The sequence below is a fragment of the Sordaria macrospora genome, chromosome 3 (genome assembly GCF_033870435.1).
Source record: "Sordaria macrospora chromosome 3, complete sequence".
Taxonomy (NCBI): Eukaryota; Fungi; Ascomycota; class Sordariomycetes; order Sordariales; family Sordariaceae; genus Sordaria; species Sordaria macrospora.
This window is the reverse complement of record NC_089373.1, coordinates 835,215-855,969: the sequence shown is the minus strand read 5'-3', so window position 1 is coordinate 855,969 and position 20,755 is coordinate 835,215. Positions and strand designations below refer to the sequence as shown.

At 51.6% G+C, this 20,755-nt stretch overlaps 7 protein-coding genes across 7 annotated transcripts; 4 read left to right on the top strand and 3 right to left on the bottom strand.

Moving 5' to 3' along the window:
- Positions 1–159: 159 nt before the first annotated feature.
- On the top strand, positions 160–1,582 carry SMAC4_01712 (uncharacterized protein). The gene is made up of 3 exons (XM_003348641.2): positions 160–353; positions 423–870; positions 975–1,582. The coding sequence occupies exons 1-3, from the start codon at positions 309–311 to the stop codon at positions 1,415–1,417; spliced, it is 936 nt and encodes a 311-aa protein (XP_003348689.1). The 5' UTR covers positions 160–308; the 3' UTR covers positions 1,418–1,582.
- Positions 1,583–2,136: 554 nt separating this feature from the next.
- SMAC4_01711 (uncharacterized protein) lies at positions 2,137–2,568 on the bottom strand (the record flags this gene model as incomplete). The annotated part of the gene is made up of 1 exon (XM_003348640.1): positions 2,137–2,568. One exon carries the CDS (start codon positions 2,566–2,568, stop codon positions 2,137–2,139), a length of 432 nt encoding a protein of 143 aa, XP_003348688.1.
- A 3,486-nt stretch (positions 2,569–6,054) lies between these two features.
- SMAC4_01710 (uncharacterized protein) lies at positions 6,055–9,190 on the top strand. Its single transcript, XM_003348639.2, has 4 exons — positions 6,055–7,051; positions 7,137–7,287; positions 7,358–8,606; positions 8,664–9,190. Exons 1-4 carry the CDS (start codon positions 6,889–6,891, stop codon positions 8,700–8,702), a joined length of 1,602 nt encoding a protein of 533 aa, XP_003348687.1. The 5' UTR covers positions 6,055–6,888; the 3' UTR covers positions 8,703–9,190.
- Positions 9,191–9,424: 234 nt separating this feature from the next.
- On the top strand, positions 9,425–11,282 carry SMAC4_01709 (uncharacterized protein). Its single transcript, XM_003348638.2, has 3 exons — positions 9,425–10,276; positions 10,606–10,651; positions 10,760–11,282. The coding sequence occupies exons 1-3, from the start codon at positions 9,911–9,913 to the stop codon at positions 11,044–11,046; spliced, it is 699 nt and encodes a 232-aa protein (XP_003348686.2). The 5' UTR covers positions 9,425–9,910; the 3' UTR covers positions 11,047–11,282.
- Positions 11,283–11,359: 77 nt separating this feature from the next.
- SMAC4_01708 (uncharacterized protein) lies at positions 11,360–13,180 on the bottom strand. The gene is made up of 3 exons (XM_066089634.1): positions 12,946–13,180; positions 12,779–12,885; positions 11,360–12,719 (listed from the first exon to the last, which is right to left on the bottom strand). Exons 1-3 carry the CDS (start codon positions 13,034–13,036, stop codon positions 11,445–11,447), a joined length of 1,473 nt encoding a protein of 490 aa, XP_065946397.1. The 5' UTR covers positions 13,037–13,180; the 3' UTR covers positions 11,360–11,444.
- A 90-nt stretch (positions 13,181–13,270) lies between these two features.
- On the bottom strand, positions 13,271–15,406 carry SMAC4_01707 (uncharacterized protein). Its single transcript, XM_003348636.2, has 2 exons — positions 14,795–15,406; positions 13,271–14,718 (listed from the first exon to the last, which is right to left on the bottom strand). Exons 1-2 carry the CDS (start codon positions 15,024–15,026, stop codon positions 14,054–14,056), a joined length of 897 nt encoding a protein of 298 aa, XP_003348684.1. The 5' UTR covers positions 15,027–15,406; the 3' UTR covers positions 13,271–14,053.
- Positions 15,407–15,615: 209 nt separating this feature from the next.
- On the top strand, positions 15,616–19,044 carry SMAC4_01706 (uncharacterized protein). Its single transcript, XM_003348635.2, has 2 exons — positions 15,616–15,839; positions 15,903–19,044. The coding sequence occupies exons 1-2, from the start codon at positions 15,716–15,718 to the stop codon at positions 18,842–18,844; spliced, it is 3,066 nt and encodes a 1,021-aa protein (XP_003348683.1). The 5' UTR covers positions 15,616–15,715; the 3' UTR covers positions 18,845–19,044.
- The last annotated feature ends 1,711 nt before the right edge of the window (positions 19,045–20,755 follow it).

The window sequence follows — 20,755 nt, the reverse complement described above, 5'->3', positions numbered from 1 at the left end:
CAGCAGTTTCATGACCCCAACAGGGGACGTGCACGCAATTATACAGCGGTAAGGTACGTACCGTTGCGCGGGTCCCGTTGAAACAGCTGTCCACCAACTCCGGAGGGACCAGCTTTGGAGGAGCTTCATCAATAACACTTTCCGACACCCGACTTACACCAAACACAAACGAACGGCGATTGACTTGAGACGATTCCGATTACTCCGGAACAGCCATCGACGCGTTTCTAAGCTCCAACCCAAATCGCCATCGAAGCATTCATCATCCCTAAACGCATTCGACCAGCAGACGAATAACCGCCGACAAGATGTCCAGATCCGGCTACGACGCAGTCGTAGACGTCGACGACGAGGTTCGCATATGCTCAGCCACCATTTTGACCATCCTCCCACTTTACTAACGTACATCCCAAAAACCGCAGGGCGACCTAGGCCACACCGACCTCCAAGAAGATCTCGAATTCCACCAATCCAACTTCTCCGAATCCTCCCCCCTCGGACGCAAAGGAACCAAATCCACCCAACACACTTCGTCCACCACTGGCGGCGGCGGCTTGCTTCCGGCACCCGTAACCGCTTCTTCGAATTCTAACTCCGGCTCCGGAGGATCCGGCAAGCGGTTCCTCTGGACCTTATCCTTCTACGCGCAGTTCTTTGACGTCGACACGTCTAGCGTGCTGCAGCGGTGCTGGGCGGCGCTCTACCCGCGGGCGAACTTTTTGGATGTGCTGGAGGGAAACCCGGATCTGTATGGGCCGTTTTGGATCGCGACGACGGTGGTGTTGATTTTGTTCCTTGGAGGGACGATTAGTGATTATTTGGCGCAGACGGGGAAGGAGGCTTTTGCTTATGATTTTCGATTGTTGAGCGGTAAGTCATTTTTACGTCTTGGTTCTCCCTTTCGGGCGGATGGGTTAAGCGGGTAAGAGGTGAATGTGGGTGAAGGAGGCTAACAAGAGGGAAAATGATTATAGGTGCCGCTGGTCTCATCTACGGCTACACATTCGTCCTGCCCGTTGCTTTGTACCTCGCCCTGCGGTACTTTGGATCCGAATCCGCCAACTTGCTCGAGTGCTGGGCTTTGTACGGGTATGCCAACCTCATTTGGATTCCCGTGGCGCTGATTAGCTGGTCGCCGATTACGATCCTTAACTGGGTGTTTGTGGGCGTTGGGTTCGGCGTGTCGGTTGCTTTCCTGCTCAGGAACCTCTATCCTGTGCTCAGCGCTACGGATCGCCAGACAAGCAAGGTGTTGCTGTTTGTGGTGGTGGCGCTGCACTTTGGCTTGGCTCTGGCCATCAAGGTGCTCTTCTTTGCGCATGGAAGTCCGGCGTTGAAGGATGGACCGAAGGGAGCTGCTCCTGGTGGCGGTGGGGATGCGAAGCCTGCTGATCCGGCTATGATGATGATATTCTAGGTGGAAGGGGTTTGCGACATAATGGATACTGGTATATTGGGAAGAGGTACGTGTGTGGTTGTGGCTTTGTATCTGATATTCGATGCTTTACTACTTCTATCATCATTGACGGCTCATGGGAAGGCGTTTGCCATCATTGATATCTTGGAATTGATATTTTCATTTAGGCAAAAAAACCATGACTGCTGAATCACTGGGCTGGGAGTTGTTTTCCCCCAGTCGTCGTCTTGCCCTTTGGTACACTATTCCTCCTCTTTCTATACTGGGTGTAATCGACAGGTATGCATCCATCCATCCATCCAATTATCCATTCGTTCCATTTCCAGGTTTAATAGCCGTAGTCCATCCCAAGACGAAAAGTGCAGACGGAAAGCAAAAAAAAAACAAAAAAAAACCCTAATAATAAGAAAACGCTCGCCTTTTGATCAATCCCATCTCCCTTCTTTTCCTGACCATGACCATGACCATACCAATATATACCTATCCATGCTTTTTCTATACAACCATCCCCGTGCCCCAGCATGACGGTTGGCAACGAGGGAGGGAATCCATTCTATCTATGCTCACTTTATGCTTTTGCACGGTTTTGGCCCGAATTAAATCAGGGTCAACCCGTTCATCTCAACCTTCTCAAATCATCTTGACCCTTTTGACGGCCTTGTTAGCCTCGCTGTCTCGTCTCAAGTTGTCTTAATACTGCCAACCACAACACCATAGAATCAGTGCCCCATTCTGATCTGTGAACCGAGTAGCAATACCCCGTCCCGGCTACTCTGGCTAGTCTGACCGCTCTTGCTGTTTTTGCTGGACTTGTTGCTCTTGCTGCTTTCGTTGGTACGGCTGGCCGGGGAGGGGCGACTCACGGATTTGTTGCTGCCCGAAGATGGCGATGAAGAAGAAGAAGAAGAAGTAGTACCGAACGAAGAGCGGATCTTTTCCTTCAAGAGCCCGGTTCGGCTGGAGAAGCTCGAGGTTGAGGTGGTGGATTCTGCGTAGTCCTTGGTCTTCTTGGATGAGGAAGAGTTGTACCTGGAAGTGGAGGAGTTGGAGAGAGGAGATTGTTCCAGTGCGCGAGTGCCTTCGACGATTTGCATGGCGTGGGAGCGGGAGGTGGGGTGGGAGGGGAAGTTGAAGTTTGTTGAGGCGGACATTTTGATGGTTGTCGACTTGTTGGTTGTTGGTAGTGTTTGGTTGACTAGTAGTGGTGGTGATGATTCGATGGAGATGTCTTTTCAGATGGTGTACAGTTGACGTTTGGTGGCCAAGTGAAGTGTATAAGTGAAGCTTCGAGTTGGTTGGAGGTGGTAGTTGCTTTTATGTTTTTGTGATTGTGGAAGGTAGCTGTGGAAGGTAGGACTTGTAGTCTGAAGCCTGAAGCTGTTGATGAACAACAAAACACAGCATCCTGAAAGACGAGGCCACCAAGTCCTCTTATACATCTTCGACAACTCTTCCTTTTCCTAGAAGACCTCCCCTTACCTATCTGACACAATAGTATAAAACAACATTACTTACGGCGAGTGAAGAGGGTAAGGCCGACTTCGACCAAGAAGCGAAGCCACATCCAACATCCATCAAGGTACCGAAGTATCTCTGTACCCATCCCATCCTATACCCCTTTCGTTGATGTAAGTGACTGCCAGATGTACGTACTCACGTACGTCTACCTTTTCTCCCCACATATCCATAGCAACCAAGGGGAACAAAAAGAAAAAAAAAAGACATGACGCATTCCGTATGTCCCTGTCATGTCTGATCATCTCTGAAAAGTCCGAACTGAACGATGACAACGAAACACTGTAGGCTCCTGCATAAAACCACGTGGGAACCCTGTCAGCCTACTCAGCCCGACTGCTTCTGACCGTGGAAAAGGCAATCAAAGCAAAGCCGTCGTGGGCCACAGGCACACTTGACACCTCACAAGAGCAGAAAATTTTGTCGAGAATTTGTCAATGCCAATGCATATTGAATGTAAAGAAGCAAAAAAAGACTTAGTAACGTCTTCGGTATAAGCCTACTAGTAGAGCTAGGGTATGAAGCTTGCCAAGCCATGTCAACAAACAGGTACCTAAATCAAAGTCAAGTCAAAGTCAAATCCATGGTAAGGCTAACTAAGGCTAGCTGTGGCTGCGCCATCCATCATCAGATGTACTTGTCTAGTAACTTTGGTGGGAAGTCATCCATCCGAACTTCAGCAGCTCTAAGAGGTGGGATGAGATACGCAAACATTGAAGCCTCTCGATAAAAGTAGTCGTGTGTATGTGAAAGACTCGCCGGCAGTGGGTTTGCCGAGCTGCTTAGTGCTGACAGACAGCGGCAGAGAAAAGTTACGGCGGGTTAGGTTTTAAGATTTGGGGTGGTGTTGTCATGTTAAGGTTTGGTAAGTTGGTAGGCTGACTGACGGTCAGGTTTTCTTTTCATGGCATTTGTGAATGGAGCATAGACAAGCATTGAGGAGCACTGCCGTCGTCATACCGCTTTCTCTTATCTTTGGTTTTAACAAGAATTTCTTTGACATACGCAGCCACTTCATAAGACGAGGAGATATAGTCCGGAGGTTGAAGTCAATGAAGGGTTGAGAGGCTTCGTGACTAGGTATCTGGAAAGATTGCCTATCCCTTGGTGATCAAGTCGAGGAGGACCATGCATAAGCCGGTGTTAGCGATGGTGGTGTACGTACTTCAGCCTTGTTTTTTTTTTATTGACAAACAAATTTAGGGCTGACAGACAGTGGGCGGGAAAGAAATAATGATCATGGGAATAAAGCGGTCCATGGCGGTTTGGTGGTTACGAATCCACCTCGGCGTGCGGCGTCCATAAGAGGTTAGAAACTATTCCCAATTGAGATCTCACTCGAAGCCTATTGGGATGTCAGAAGCCAATGGGTTCTCTTGCCGCTTTTTTGACACACACACCGAAAAGCTTTCTGTTTGGGTTATCCGCTGTCATTTTGAATTGTCACGTTTGGCATCATAGCGTACGTAAGCTGTCGAAATCTCTGCTGCAAGTTCGTTCGTGGCTTTCTGTAAGTGACCATTGTAGCTTACGCCATCATCGAGTGTCGTCGAGTGTAACGCGCGTTCGAACGGTTCGGCCTTGAACCTGCGTGAACCTTGCATGAAGGTTTTGGGAATTTCGGTCAGAAGATTCACACAAGGAGCCCTTTCCTATTTTCTTGGGAGAAATAAGCTTACAGCGGTGATGCGATTGGGTGCTATTCTAGACGGAGGTGGTGATGGTTGGACTTGGACTTATGCGTTGGTGTATCATGCTCTAAGCTACGACGGTCTGGAAGATCGATGAGTCAACGGACGACGACCAACATGTAAATCGGACTCGAACGGGTTGACCGATAAGGACGGGTTTCCCCAGTATTTCTGAAATTTTGAGTTCCTTTGATGTTGTCCAGTTCTAACCTCAACTCATGATGCTCTTCGACGGTCCTTGACCCCGCTGCGCTCCCAAGTCGACTTTGCTCATTGCCAAACGCTCTCGCAGCCGAAAACATTCATAGCTCATCACCATTGGTTCAAACAATGGCGTTCATCCCATGGCGATGATGATAAATTGTTGGCCATAGACCGCTTCCTTCCGACTGAAGTGCCTAGGAAAGAATTTGAGATCTACAGAGCGACGTTTACACCTCTCGGACGACAATGGAGGTTCAATGACGACCGCTGACAATAGTGGACCTCCGCTAGAAGCCTTCCAGAAGATGTAGGCTAGTGAGCGACCAGGGGCAGAGCGGCACCGAGACGGGCGACGGCACTTCGCGACGCGACGTGACGAGTGGTTCGACCGACATTGCCAATATCGACGCCATCATTGTGAATAGCAATTCTCAAATCTCCGTGATGACCGAAAGTTCGGCGGAGGAGTGGTGACCCGGCGGTATGATGGATATGTTTTCGGTGAATCACTGACCTTGGAGCCAGTGCCTGGAGATCAATTCAGCTTCCCGTCCGTTGTGGATGTGCCGACCCCCCTGATATGGGACTGTTAATGACATGCAGGTCAACAACAACAGCTGCCATCCGAACTTTGAACCGGCCCTTCGGCTCGGAATGACAAGCAGATCAGTAGGCGCCACGACATATGAAAGATCTGGACCACGAATCACCAACGGTGGTTTCTCAGTCAAAAGATCACACAAAGTCACAACCCGCTGCTTTGTAATCCCAGCCCAACATTTTGTATGAAACCATCGATTGGCTTAGACGGTTGAATACGAATACGCCGGGAGCACGGGCCTCAGCCGGAGATAGTTGCGAGAGCGAAGACTGGACAAGCCAGGCTAGGCCTGATAGGGCACCCCACGGATGTGCTCATTTGACAGTGTAGAGGTGATGACACTATCAGACGCCATCAACCTGTGGTAAGCTGGTGATGGGTATACTCGCGATCTACACAGTTTCAAAACAATGATTAGTTTAAAAACCCCAGATATTGGTAATCACCATTGCATCCGGACATCGTACGCTACTCATGCATTATCGACGTCAAAGAAATGTTTGCTGTGCTGTTGTTGAGGTGAAATGACAAGGACTCTTTTTTGCTCGCCTAACGCACGTCGATATTGGGAGCTAACAACCGACGGCTCGGGCTGTTGGCGAGCTTCCTCTTTGCGACAAAGTCTCACAAGAGCCATTCCCGAGGCTGAAAGCAAAGCTGTAGATCCAACTGGGAAGTCACACAATGTGGAGGAAGCTAAGGCAGGAACACTCGGACAGCCGTCGCTGGTGGTTGGTTGCACCTGTTGAACCCTGGGTTTTGTTTGAAATTCCGTCTTTGTGATCGCCATATTCAAGGGAAGGGAAGGGAAGCGGCTCTCTGTTCCGTGGATTCGAACATGGTGTGGTGCGGAATGGGGTGGTTCAGGTGGTTCCTGGTGCGGTTTCGGCAGCAAATGGCACTGATCGGGACCCTGTTCGTGCCTGTCGTGCCTGTCTAATCTCTTTGCCCCACCCACCCGCTCGTCAAAATGGCCCAGGTCGAAGCTGGGCGCCGCTGCCGGGGGTAAATGGAACATTACTGGTCAATTGGCCCCCAGTTTCGCTGCCAATGTCGAGCTCGCCGGCGCCATAACGCCAAAATCTCTTTTCCGGTAGCTCGTCCACGGCACGCCAGGGGTCACTTCCACTTCCAACAATCCTTGCTATTACCCGCCTATCGCCCTGTTGGACGGGCATTCGTTGTTATCCGGCGCCCGGGTCCCCTTTTTCGTCTGGTGTCTTTGTTACGTTATATTAGACATTGCACCTTCCTGGTACCACCTCCCAGGGGAAACCGCCCTTTTTTTCTTCTGCTTTCCCATACTCAACCTCCGCCTCCACCCTCCCCTCCCCCATATCTCGCTTCACACCGAGCTTCTCGTCGCTAGAGGCCGTATCGGTGTAGGTGAACTCTTGGGCCCCCGTCCGAAACCCTACAGGCTTTCCTCGTCTATCGGTCACCTCTCAACGACGCGCAACATGGCTTCCAACGCAACTAGCTTCACCTCGCCTCTGGCCAGCGCCAAGCTTGGCACCATCGCCGTCCCTCCCCAGCTCGAATACGTTATCGATACCATCTCCAAGGCGAGCGGCTGGACTATTGTATTTACTCTTCTTGCTGCTCTTGTAGCTTGGGATCAGAGTATGTTCAACCACGAATTTCCGGCAGTCCCGCTGGGTGCAAATGTTGTCGAACGACAGATACTGACAAGTCTTGCGCGCGACAGTCAAGTATGTCCTCAACAAGGGCTCAATCGCTGGCCCAGCATGGAAGATTCCCTTCATCGGACCCTTCTTGGAATCCATTGACCCCAAATTCGAGGAATACTATGCCAAGTGGTTGAGCGGTCCTCTCAGCTGCGTTTCCGTCTTCCACAAGTAAGTCGAGTCCACGTCCGAATATCGCCGAGAGATCCGAGTCGCAAAAACTTACGCGACGACATGACAGGTTCGTCGTCATTGCCTCGACTCGCGATATGGCCCGTAAGGTCTTCAACAGCCCCGGTTATGTCAAGCCCTGTGTCGTCGATGTCGCCCACAAGCTGCTCGGCGCCGATAATTGGGTTTTCCTCGATGGTCCCGCCCACGTCGAGTTCCGCAAGGGTCTCAACGGCCTCTTCACTCGCCGCGCTCTCGAGATCTACCTCCCCGGACAGGAGGAGGTGTACAACCGCTACTTCAAGACCTTCCTCGACATCACCAAGAACGCCGGCGGAAAGCCCGTTCCCTTCATGCCCCACTTCCGTGAGGTCATCACTGCTGTCTCTTGCCGTTCCTTCGTCGGCCACTACATTTCTGATGAGGCTGTCAAGAAGATTGCCGACGACTACTACCTCATCACCGCCGCTCTCGAGCTTGTCAACTTCCCCATCATCATTCCCTACACCAAGACGTGGTATGGCAAGAAGGCGGCTGATATGGTCCTCGCCGAGTTCGCCAAGTGCGCTGCGAAGAGCAAGGTCCGCATGGCTGCTGGAGGCGAGGCTACCTGCATCATGGATGCCTGGATCAAGCAGATGATTGACTCCAAGAGGTGGCGCGAGGCCGTGGCCAGCGGTAACACGGAGGGTGTGGAGAAGCCCACTCACCTGCTCCGCGACTTCACCGACTACGAGATCTCCCAGACCATCTTCACCTTCCTCTTCGCTTCCCAGGACGCCACCAGCTCCGCCGCTACTTGGCTCTTCCAGATTATGGCTCAGCGCCCTGATGTCCTCGACCGTGTCCGTGAGGAGAACCTCAAGGTCCGCAACGGTGATATCCACGCCCCTCTCAACATGGAGCAGCTCGAGTCCATGACCTACACCCGTGCCGTTGTTCGTGAGCTCCTCCGCTACCGCCCTCCTGTGCTCATGGTCCCCTACCTCGTCAAGAAGCCTTTCCCCATCAGCGAGGATTACACCGTCCCCAAGGGCTCCATGGTTATTCCCACCACCTACATGGCTCTCCGCGACCCCGAGGTCTACCCCAACCCTGACTACTTTGACCCCGAGCGTTACTACTCTGGTGACGCCGAGGCCAAGGGTGCCAAGAACTATCTCGTTTTCGGTGTCGGTCCTCACTACTGCCTCGGTCAGCAGTATGCTCAGCTCAACCTCGCCCTTTTCGTCGGCAAGGCCTCTCTTCTCCTCGACTGGAAGCACCACCCCACTCCCCTATCTGAGGAGATCAAGGTGTTTGCCACCATCTTCCCCAAGGTAAGTTCCAAATCAGTTCGCTGTTTTTGTATAGGAGCATTTGCTAATGTTAATTAGGATGACTGCCCCCTCACTTTCGAGGAGCGCAAGTGGTAAACACAGGCTGTTTGGTGTGGATATCGATATAAAAAAGGGATCTTCCTTGGATTTGGAAAGATCGGCGGAACAAAAAGCATAATATCGCGGGTTTTGGTCAACTCTTAAGGGACCACGGAAGAAACTTGACGAAACAGACACATGACGAACCAAAGTCCAGTCATCCTTCGTATTGTCCCCCGACTGCACATTATACCCCCGCTGGAAAGAGCATTGCATTCTGGATGACAAAGGTTTCACGAGGCGTGGGAGGGGTGTTGGGAGGAATGGGAGGCCGGCGCGAAAAGGGAAGGATGACATGGAACCTAATGATGGATAATGATGGTTTTCTGGGGCGTCGCTGGCCCTGACTGACAAATGTCGGTTGAAAGGGCTCCTGGAAAATATAAATCGGCCGGGCGTGGCTTGATACAAAGAATAACAATATAGTTAATATAATACCCTTTGAATTAAATCAGGCTCCAGTGAAACTGTGAAAGGGATCGACGTGGTGTATATACCCGCAGACTTGAGCCTCATCCAGCCCAAGCGATCCCAAAGAATTCCTGAAGGGGTGCCGACGGGAGGCACAGTCCCGCTTCAGACGAGTCATGAGATTCCTTTATGTACGCCCACTCGTCATCGTACGCCGGCTGGTTGGACAAAGCATCCAGAGCTGAGCCGGGGGTAGCTGCATTCAGCGTTTGGCATATGACATTTTCTTCCTGATCACGATTAGAAGAAGTGATAAGGGACATGTTATACTTCTAGTTTGAAAGCCAAGAGTCATCATGCCACAAGGCCACATAAAAAGTCTGAGTCGAGGTCAAGATCCGAGACACCGCATCGCATCACCAATTGTTGTTAGGAGGTGTGTGGTTTCGCTTCGATGTTTCGAATTGCGACTCCACTATCGGGGAAGGATGGGGTACATGAATTTGACCCCACTATCTCAACGTCACCTAATCCCCGAACTACATACCCTGGGCGGCCCGCCTCCGCAGTTCGGCGCCTGCTGGAGCATTGCATGCCCGTAGTGTACTGCTGCGGCAAACTATCCTCCCGATATCATGCACTGACATTGAATTCCTGACTTATACATTAATCAGTCAGGATTTCTTCACAAACCACGATAATCATCGCCACAGCATTTTTTTCTCTAGTCACAACCACCACCACGAAGAACAACCAACTAGGTCTACAGAACAAACGATCAATACATAACGACAATGTCCGCCCCAGCAAGACGCTCCATCGCGCGCCTCTCCGGCGCCGCCGCGCAACAAGCTACCTCTACCACTTTCGGCTCGACCACCCCCGTTACTCTCACCAGCGCGAGCCTGCGCAAAGCTGCTGCTACCGCTCAACAAGCCCAAGCCCAAGCCCAAGCGCAGCAACAAGGTCCGACGCAGCAAAGAGCTTTCTCGACTTCGACCGCAACCGCTCCCGTGCGCCCGAAAGTTACTGGACCGGTAGCTGTGACGACGTGGACGGCTAGAGCCAAGGAAGCTGTGGAGAGGAGCAGGGCTAGGGCGTATTCCCAGGGTGTTGAGGGGGGAGAGGGAGGAGAAAATAAGATTTGGGGGTTTGAGGATGTAGGTTTCCCTTCCCGTTTTCGCCATTTACATAAGCACTCTGGACTTGGGGTTTTCGAGTTTGGACCTTGGATTTTGAACTCTGGAGTTGGAAGCGAAGAGTGAAGAGCAAAGGGTCTTGTCTGGGATTAGAACTGGACGACCTGATTAGGAAAGATCAAGTTGGAAGAAAGGATACAAGGAAGAGAAGGGCTATGAAGCAAGAGTGGGGAAAAAAGAAAAGAAAGAAAAGGAACGAAAAAGGAACAATGGAAGGATACAGGACAAGACCAGAAAGGACAAGACGAGACAGAACAGGACAAGACGGCTAACTGGGATCTACAAAACAGATGCAAAAATTGATCGAAGATCCCAAGAAGGAAGTTGTTATTGTTGGTATGTTCTTTCCCCTTCCCTTTTTTTCTCTCCTTTCCACCTCTCCCCCTTCCCCTTCCCCAACCATACCCCCAACCATCATTCACTAACAATATCTCCCCTTGGCAGACGCCCGCGAACCAGGCGAACTCATCCAAACGGGCCACATTCCCGGCGCAATTAACATCCCCATCACCACCTCCCCGGATTCCTTCTTCATTTCCGAAGACGAATTCGAGGACCGTTTCGGTTTCCCGCGCCCCTCTAAGGACAGCGAGGTAGTCTTTTACTGTAAGGCGGGCGTGCGCAGCCGAGGCGCGGCGGGACTCGCGAGAGAGGCTGGGTGGGAGAAGGTCGGGGAGTATCCTGGGAGTTGGCTGGATTGGGCTGCTAAGGGGGGGAAGGTTGAGCATTAGAGTGGAGGGTTAGGGGGGTAAATTTTGCTGAGGGAGAAGTGGTTTGGGGATGATATGAGGGTTGACAGGAAAACAGAGACTGGGTTGGGGTTTGGGGTATTTGCGTTAGAAGGGAAATGAGGGGGTTATAGACTGATGTTGAGCCTGCGCAGGGTGCGAGAACAAAGGAAAAGCAATTATGATCTCTAAACACCTTGGGGTTGTACGACTATGTTCAAATGTCAACTTGGCTGATGGAGATCTTTACTCGAAAAGCTGCATTGGGTCCCGTTGGGTTCCAGCCTACTTCTCGCTCTCGTTCTTCAACAAAAACAAAAAGGGGTATATCATTCTAATCCTCAGTACTTTTCATCACTCATTATCCCATTCCACATTCGTGAATCTTCCCCGATTGTCCACTAGAAAGTCTCATCCATCAAATCCGGATTCATCTTCACCACACTCGGACTAAACTCCGTTGACTCCTCCGGCATCTCCCCCGCCGTGAGCAACAAATTCTCCACAATCTTCTTACTTGCCTCCCTCGCCGGCGTCTGCAACAGCTTCGACGGCGGCAACGCAAACTGGATCGTCTTCGGCGGACTCATCCCTCCGAAAGGATCCTGCTCGCTATCGCTCTCCCAATCGATCTCCTCCAGATACCTCTTCTTCGCTTCTACCGTGCCCTTAGGGATGGGCGTCTTGCCGGCGTTTGTCGCATTGGCGGCACTGGTGGTGCTAAAGACATCTTTTGTTTTACGTCCAGCCATGGGTGTTTGAACGCTTAGTCCTGGTGTTCGTGGCGCTGTGCGGGCAGCGTATGCGCCGGCGGCAGCAGCAGCGCGGGTATTTCCCCGGTAGGCAGACTTGATGGGGGACATGAATGCCGCGGAGCGTAGCTGGGGAACTTCCATTTCCGGAGAAGACATGAAGGAGTCTTGCCATAGTGGTCGGTCGTCCTTTGCTTTGCCCTTGCCCTTGGGGTCTAGGAGCGGGTGTTTCTTCTCAGTGACTTTCCATTTGATTGGGGATACGCCGCTTGCCTGGTGGCCTTTTTGTGGTGTTGCTCCAACGCGATAGTTCCTGTCTGGCATGCGGTGGAGGATGGGGTCTTTGTTGGCTGTTCCGACGCGTTGTTGTGTTTCTTGCAGGTCGCCGAAGGGCGTGTTTGGGGCTCGATGGGGGTCCATGGACATGTCGGGTAGGCGGGCGGTGTGTTGTTGGAAGATGAGCTCGCTGTCGTCGTCTTCCATGGCGTCACCGCCGGATCCTGAGCCAAAACCGGGTGTTTTGTTCGCTTCAGCGGCGGCTTTGAGCTCGCGACGTCTGAGTTGCTCGTATGGGGAGTCGAGATTGGCAAACTGAGGCCGTGAAGGTATGGATTTGGTCGCTGGTGGGCGAGGAGTGCTTCCGCTGAGGTCATCTCCAGTATCGGTTAAGACGGAATCGTTTGTTGTGCGCTGTCGGGCCTGGTCTTGGCCTCGGGTATGCAATACAGAGGATTCATCTTCGATGGTTATGTCGTGACTGCGGCCGGCGCTCTGGGGGTGAGGTGTTCGGGCTGGGGTGGTTTGATCGTGCGCGGATGTTGATTCTTCGTTGCTGTTCAGAACCGTGGTTTCGTTGCCATTGGCAAGCTCTTCATATCCAGAAAGCGAGACATTGGCCGATGCCTCGAAGAATTGTTTCCAGAACTGAGAACACAACGGTTGTTAGCTGGGTGTTCGGGCGAGACGCTGAAGAGAGGTCCAACCTTGGTTGATTCCCAGACTGATTTTGAATGCTCGCCGTATTGCTCAACTAGTGGTAGGATATTCGTGGTGACAATGCGATGCGCTCTGCTAAAGTTGGAATCGATTTCTGGGACAGAAGGTCAGCAATGGCTTGTTTGTCGGACTTGTCGTGGTTGGTTGATCGGACCTTGCAGCGTCAAAGTAATGGACTGCTCGAGCTTTTCCAGCTCCTCCGTAAGAGTCAGCGGCCTCGTATTGGACGTCCCAGGGGGTGACATGTTCTCGGAGTGGAAATCGGCCGGTCGGATTTCGTGGTTGTTTTGTTTTGGTTGTGAACAGTCAAAGAGAAGTCCATAATGGCAGTGGGCTTGACTTGTGTAAGTTCCGGCGCGTCATGGGCCGCAGAGTCGCGTTGCGGGGCATTGATTGCTGGCCGTGGTGGGGCCGCTATCACAGGGGTCCCGGGATGTAGTGTAAGTCGAATACCATGGGCAACACCATCACTGGCCATTTATTGGACTTTTTGTATGATTCGTATTATAATGTGGTTCTTGTTTCTACTCTAACTATTGACAAATTTCATATCCTTCCTGGGTATCTAATCATGGTCATCATGTATCAATAAGCCATAGTCATCCATCCCTGTATGCGTGTTGGTCTTGTGATTCCCTCCAGAAAACACCAGTACGCCCCAAAATGCAGCGAGAAATAATAGACATCCACTCCGTTCTAGAAAGCCAGCTAACCAACTAATCCCGGCCGGCATCACCTCGACTGGACATACCTCGTGTCCGAGGGCCCGTACTTCGACTGGACATACCTCGCGAGCGAGGCCCCCTTCGACTGATAGTCCCTCGTGTGCTTGGCTCCGGACGACTGATAACACCTGGTGCACTTGGTCCCAGACTTCGACTAAGAGTATATGGTGTACTTGGTCCCGAACTTCGACTACTGGTATCTGGTGTGCGGGACCCTGTTCGACTGGACATACCTCGCGTGCGAGGCCCCCTTCGACTTGTAGTACCTCGTGTGCTAGCCCCTATACTTTGACTAATAGTACCACCAGTGCTTGGCCCCAAGCTCCGACTGATAGTATCTCGTGAGCTGGACCCGGGGCTTGGGCTGATAGTATCTGGCGAGCTTGGTCCCGGACTTCCACTAGTAGTGTCTGATGCGCTCGACCCAGAACTTCGACTAATAGTATCTGGTATGCGAGGCTCCGTTCGACTGGACATACCTCGTGTACGAGGCCCGCTACCTCGACTGGAAGCACCCCGTGCGAGAGCCCGCCCCATCTAGCGGCGACTAGGTCTTGATCGGCCACGAGCCACTGGTTTGGCCTTGGGAGCAGGGCGAGCTCTCGTTCCTCTTCCTGTTTTTGCTGTGGAAGCTTCGGCCTCCTCTTCGTCTGATCCTTCCTCTTCATCGCCGGACTCCTCTTCTTCGTCGTCCTCTTCCTCCTCGCTTTCATCTTCATCCGGCGACTCCTCCTTCGTCTTGCGGGCCTTGCTAGCCGCCCGCTTCGCACTCCGGGCTCCCCTGGCCGACTTCCGCACCGGACTAGGGGCAGAAGTCTCATTATCCGTGTCCTCCACAGTACTACTGCGAGTCTTGGTACCAGCTTCGGTGCGCTTGCGCTTCCTTCGTTCTTCGCTTGGCTCGTTCGGGTCCCATTCCGGTGGGCTGCTGGGCGGGTCGCCTGGGGGAGCAATCGCCGCTTGTAGCATTAAATCGCCGTAGTCGTCGCGAGGTAGGGAGAAGTCTTTGTAGCGCCGTGGCTTGCCCCATTCTTCGGGAGGGTCTAGGCTGTTCTCTCGCTCGTCTATCGCGTCCAGGTCGTAAAACGTCCTGAGTTTCGCCCAGATTCCCGGTATGCGCGTGTGAGGGTTCTTGAATGGGTCGAAGCCGTGGTTTCGGAGGTGCTCGCTAATAGCGATGATTCGAAAATGTTTGTGCATACCTGGAGGGAAGTTGAGTTTTAGCTGGGTCCTGTAATCGTACCTTTGTCTAGCCCTCCACTCTGGTTTGTGACCTACCCGCGGGCTTCCACTGAATCACACCCTTGAACAGTGAGGCGACCTGATCATCTGTCCAAGGATCGCTGGGGTCGAACTTGGGTTTCGGAGGTTGGGCCGCGGGCGGTGCAGGTACGGGTGTTGTTCCAGCAGCTGGGGTGTTAATGTCCATGGCATCGTCATCTCGTGGTGTGGCCGTTGCTGACGGCGTTGCGGCGGCCGTGCTGCTACGGGCCTTTTTCTTTGGGGGCATCGTCGTAGAAGGCAGATCTGCGAAGTTTGAGCAATAGATATTTGGGTATGCGGCCAAATCGGAGTAGCGCTATATCAATATGCTATGCTTTGCCCAAAATTTGCCAGGTCGTGGATGTTATGGTGGTTGATGTTCGGATGGTTGATATTCGGGTGGTTGATGTTCGGTACAAAGTTGAGAAAGGGAAGCTCAAGTGTTGGCTGCCATCAACGGCTTTCGAATTGGGAGAAGTTACTCGCAGTTGGTGTTCTTGCAAGGGTTAAAGCCATCCCGTCTTCAGTTGTTTACTTCAGCGGGGTTAGGCCTGGATCTGACCACTCCCGTCCCGTCAACTCGATGCCGCTTGTTGCTTGAACACGCGACCGGCAGCGCGACACGACAGACGACAAGGGACGATACATCGTCTTTCAAAAAGAAACGGAAGGGAGACCCTGAAGGACAGCCTAGGTGAAGAGAACCTGTCAATTCTGTGACTGAGCTGCTGAAGAACCAGAACTAGCTAGTGTGGTTCTTCAGGCTTATATGTCCGCCATTGCACTTTGTCACTTTCTCCCGTCTTTAGTGGCTCGAATGGTTGCGCATCAAGGTTCTCACTTGTTCACTGTGTGACGAATCCTTATTTTAACTACATTAACAACCTCTTTCACCTCCAATGCTGCCAGTATTGCTCACGACAAGCATCAGGCAAAATGGCTGAGGAAAGAGACACTTCTGCGGACCTCTTTGCAATTCCCAATTTCTGGCGGTCATCGAGGTTCTTGGATGAAGACAAAGCAGCAAGCCCTCTCTTCTCACCCAACTTGGAAATATCAGGTATGTTAATGCGATTTCATGTACGCTGGTGCACTGCATACAAAGATGCTAACCCCAAACCAGGCTCTTCTTTCCAATTCCTTCCATTCGGAAACCAAGACAAGCCTCCAAATTCTCTCAAACGCCCGTTACAAGACCAAAGTCAGACCAGCTTCTTCAGACTACCTCCTGTTTTGCGAGAGGCCACTCTCAACGATGAGCCACAGTTGTTAGACGATCTATTCTCCGAGGGAATTGGCAGTGCTGGAAATGGGAAGAAGGGCGGATCTCCAGATGACTTGGACGACGAGGAGGAGGATTACTGGCTCACGCTGGAAGACGTCGAACCCAAGACACCCGAGTACAAGTCCTGGGAGGCATTCAATCCGACAGATCACCACGGTCCATCCGATGTCGTCTTTATCAGCGAGGCCGGACCTGTTGCTTTTGACGCGCTCATAACCGAAATCCCGGACGATGGTACAGAGCCTGTTCCCGATATCCTCGACAATGCCTTGTACTACGCCTGCCTGTTAGGGCTGGCACAGGGGAGAAGCTCTATCCTATTCTGGTGGGACTCTGACAGGAGCTCGTTTGTTAAGACGGCACCTCACCTTAGGATTTCGGGTGTCTCTGTTCAGTTGATACAGAGCATGGACCAACTTTGCCTTGACTGTGGAAACGCCGTCAAGGCCCTGGGGTCCTTCTCTGAGTCGGCTTATTTCGAATCACCTACACCAACCAGCGTTGCCCTAGCAAAAGTGGTAGATCAACTGGTCCTGGCTGCCCAAACCGAGGTTGCTTCCCGCAGCAAGGCTGTCAGGTCCATACTTCAGCTGCGATCTGTTGTTATGCCGGCACACGACATCCTAATGCACTTCCATATGCTCAGCAAAAAGCTGACTCAAGAGAAAACGGAAGAGGGAATGCTCTCATGCCTCTTCCGCGAAGCTCAGGCCGTTGAGTACCAAGGTGGCCTACTACCTGAGGTCATCTGCGAAGTGCTGCGGCTTGCCTCAAAACCATGGATTGAATTTGTTGAAGAATGGATCGGTCTGAAGAATGAAACAGGCGCCCCAATATCCAAGACGGGTTCAGGGAAGTCGTTTGTCAAAGTGGCCGACAAGATGTGGATAGACGACCACGGCTTCGAGCTCGAGGAACCTGACTTCTTCCTAGACGAGGAAAGGATGCCTTCATTTGTGCCTCAAGACATTGCTCGCTCCATCTTCGACACTGGCCGAAATCTGCGCTTCCTCAAAGAGCACCACCCAGACCACTTCCTCTCAAAGCGGAACGTCGTAGCACTAACTCAACCACCCAAACTCGAATGGCAATTCTCTTGGGATGCCATAACAATGTTGGAAACGAGAGTCAATGAGTACAAGGCTGCGGTGACTCGCTTAGTCCAAGGGGCAGCATCAGGAGATCAGTTGTCGTCGACACGTCTATCCACTACATATGAACCGAACGAGTACAAACTTACATACTTTGGAAAGAGTGAGGAGGAAGTTGCGGCCGCTGTACTCGCCTCAATCAACCAGCTCGCTCAGCCTCTCGAAAACCACGAGTCCGACGATGAGCTCACCACCATGCTTCACAACCGCTTGTACTCGAGAGCAGAGCAATCCACCAACAAAGAGGAAGGCTTCAACCCACACTGGTCACTCGTCCCCTTGCTCTCCTTCGGGTCGCTTGTAGACACCCAGTCAAAGCTCGTTAACGATGAATGCATGAAACTTCTCCTCGGCCCTCACAAGCTCCGAGTACACACCAATCTCACGAGACAATACTTCCTCCTAGGCAACGGCATGCTCTGCAGCCGCCTTTCCCACGCCCTCTTTGACCCAGACCTCGAGTCCGCCGAGCGCAAAGCTGGCGTCGCTTTCAGCGGCGGTGTCATGGGTCTCCGACTAGGCGGCCGAGACACCTGGCCACCCGCCAGCTCCGAACTCCGTCTAGCGCTCATGGGTGTTCTCTCCGATTGCTATGAGCCGCCTGTCAGCGAGAAAGACAGCAACGGCCAAGAGGAAGACCACAACATGGGTAAATCCATGCTTTCCCGCACCTACAGCTCCGATCTACCCGGCGATCTAAGCTTCGCCGTCCGCGATCTGACTTCGGAAGAAATCAACAAGTGCATGGACCCCGACGGCCTAGAAGCGCTGGATTTCTTGCGGTTGTCGTACAAAGCCCCCTCAGGACTACAGTATATCATGACCCCCATCATCCTGCTAAAGTACGATCGCATCAACAAGCACTTACTCCGTATCCTGCGTATGTTATACGTAGTCAACCACCTCTCGCGCGACGTCCAACTACTAGCTCGCCGCACCCGCCTCAGCAACGCCACCATCCGCTTTTGTGCAGAAGCGAACCACTTCGTTTCCAAGATGGCCGCCTACTTCTTTGACTCCGGGATCACCACCATCTGGAACCAATTCGAGGAGTGGTTAGACTCGATAGAGGCCGTATTTCTCGGCGAGGAAGTGGCCGGCGCTGGTGGCGGCGGCCAGCGTAATACCGACGACCATCATCAACAAGAGCACTCCCTGAACAGCACGAAATCGTGCTCCCCCGACTTAGTCCGTGACAAACAATCCTACTGTCTAGACGAGATCATGTCCGCTTTGTTTATACGAAAACGCCAGACACCAGTCCTCAAGCTGCTGGAAGAGATCTTTACCATTATCTTGCGCTTTGCTCGACTAATGCGCTCTCACAACTCCGACAACAAGAAACCAACCGTCAGTGGGAAAGGCAAAAGCAAAGAGCAACAATCCAACAACAAAGACGCGGAGTACGCCAATGATACACCGGAAAGTCTTTATGCAATGTTCAAGAAGAACGTAGAGGTTTTCTTAACGGTGTGTAAAGGGTTGGGAGAGAAGGCTGCTGCTAGTAGGAATAAGGGGCATGGGAACGGGTTGGCGGGGGAGAGTTTGGCGGAGATCATTCCGCTGGCTTTGGATATGATGGGGTATTATGAGGGTGGCGGTTCCGGAGGGAGGAGGTATCAGGGTTAGACTCTTGTGTGTGTGTGCGAAGGGGTGAGGTGATGGTACCTAGGTATAGAATGAGTGGAGGATAAGATGTTATGGTGTTTGAGTTATGAACGGTTATGGAATGATAGAAGAGCGGCATCGCATGGTATGTCTATGTTCACAAACTCGTAGGATAGCAGCAGGACTGATACCCAATTTGCTGAACAATCTTGTTTTTTTGTGTATTTTGTGTTGAAGCTTGATGTGGTTTTGACAGAAACTGTTAGAGTTTTAGGACGGTTGTTGGTATGGTTCAAAAAGAGCTGACGATGTCTGTGGTTATCGCGGCGAACACGCTTTGGGACGCGAGAGACTCTTTGCTCATTTCTTCGTTCTGGATTTGAGCCTTTCATCCCGTCGACACCGTCCGCTTCTCGTTTACAGCTTTGCAAACTTCACCTTACTCTCATTCCCCTTTTGCTTTCCAAACCGGCAATTTACCAGCACTTCATTAACACATTATTAACACTTCACCGGCACTTGCACCATCATCAATTCATCATCATCACTTCACTATAATGAGACACCTTAATCACGTTGACCATGCTTGCTAAGGGGAAACAGCCTGTTCTTATGAATCCTCACCCTATCTTTTTTTTTTTTCGCCTGAGCAGGCGTAGACGTGTCTCCTTGTCAACGGATGCCGTCTCCTTTCCTCCGATATGTTGTTTTTCTTATTTTACACTTGACACGGTCCTAGAAGCTTATGATACCTTGTTGACTCGCCAAGTTGGGGGTGTTCTTTCCCTCCCACGTTCTTTCCTTCCTATGTTCTTCCTCGAACAAGTTTTCTTTCGATCAAGTCCTTCCAGGAAGCTTTCCTCATCCATGTAGTTTCCCTTGTACTTGACAAACATCGCAATTTACATCATTCCTTGGCAGTCAAACCTGGTTCTTGAAGAACTTGTTCTTCACCACTCACTGCTTCCGTTTCCGTTGTCCTTGTCACTTGGACTTATTGGCATCTCGGTATTGAATTTCTCAAAAAGTCCAACCACACCTTATTTCTAACAATATCCGGTTGTCAACGACAAATGCTGTTTTGGGCTGTTCCTTAAACTTCCCTGATGCACGCCTTGCCAAGATGTCATGATGCTGCTGACCATGTTTGCTGGGAGATCGATCGGAGTCTTTCTTCTTGAAATACTTGCTTCTTCTTTGCCACCCGCTTCCCCTTCCCCTCTTCAGTTCTTCCATTGTTAACATCTCGATCTTGATCCCAACGTCCAGTCTCAAACTTCGGGTACACGTTCAAGTTAACCAATCTATTGGGAATCATTTATATCCATGATTCACCATTTACCACCCACCCATACAGGAACTTGTACCACATCTACCACTTCTTATTTCCCTCCCAAATCTAGATACCCGAGCCAGAAATCGGCAACTTCCATGATCGCTCCTTTTCTTTCCTTCTTCCTTGATTGTGATGAAGTTGTGACTTTGGGGACAAAGCGGAGCCATTGCTCCGGAATAGACTCCGGCTTGCCTCCCTCTTCATACAAAGCCACCTACCTGGAGGTGACGAACTTTGCTTTTTCCCTCGTTGTTTACTGTACTTATCACTTGGCACATGTCAATGTGTCAATGTCACTATACCTAATCTGTGCGGAGCGAACTCCGCGCGGAGTCAAGCGGCGCGGACCCTGTCCAGCTACCTGGAGTTAGGTACCCTCCATCTCCAGTGTGTGTCAGCTCCATCGTCGTCGTCACCTCCGGTCGTCTTCCGGTAGGTATTCATTTTGCTTGGTGATTCACCATTTCCATCCCAGATCTGCGACAACTCGAACTGAAGCAGGCAGGAACTGAACCAGACAACTCTCGCTTATGAAAGCTTACCACACCATCCCGACTATCTTGATCAACTAATCCTGTTACACTGCTGTGGTCAAG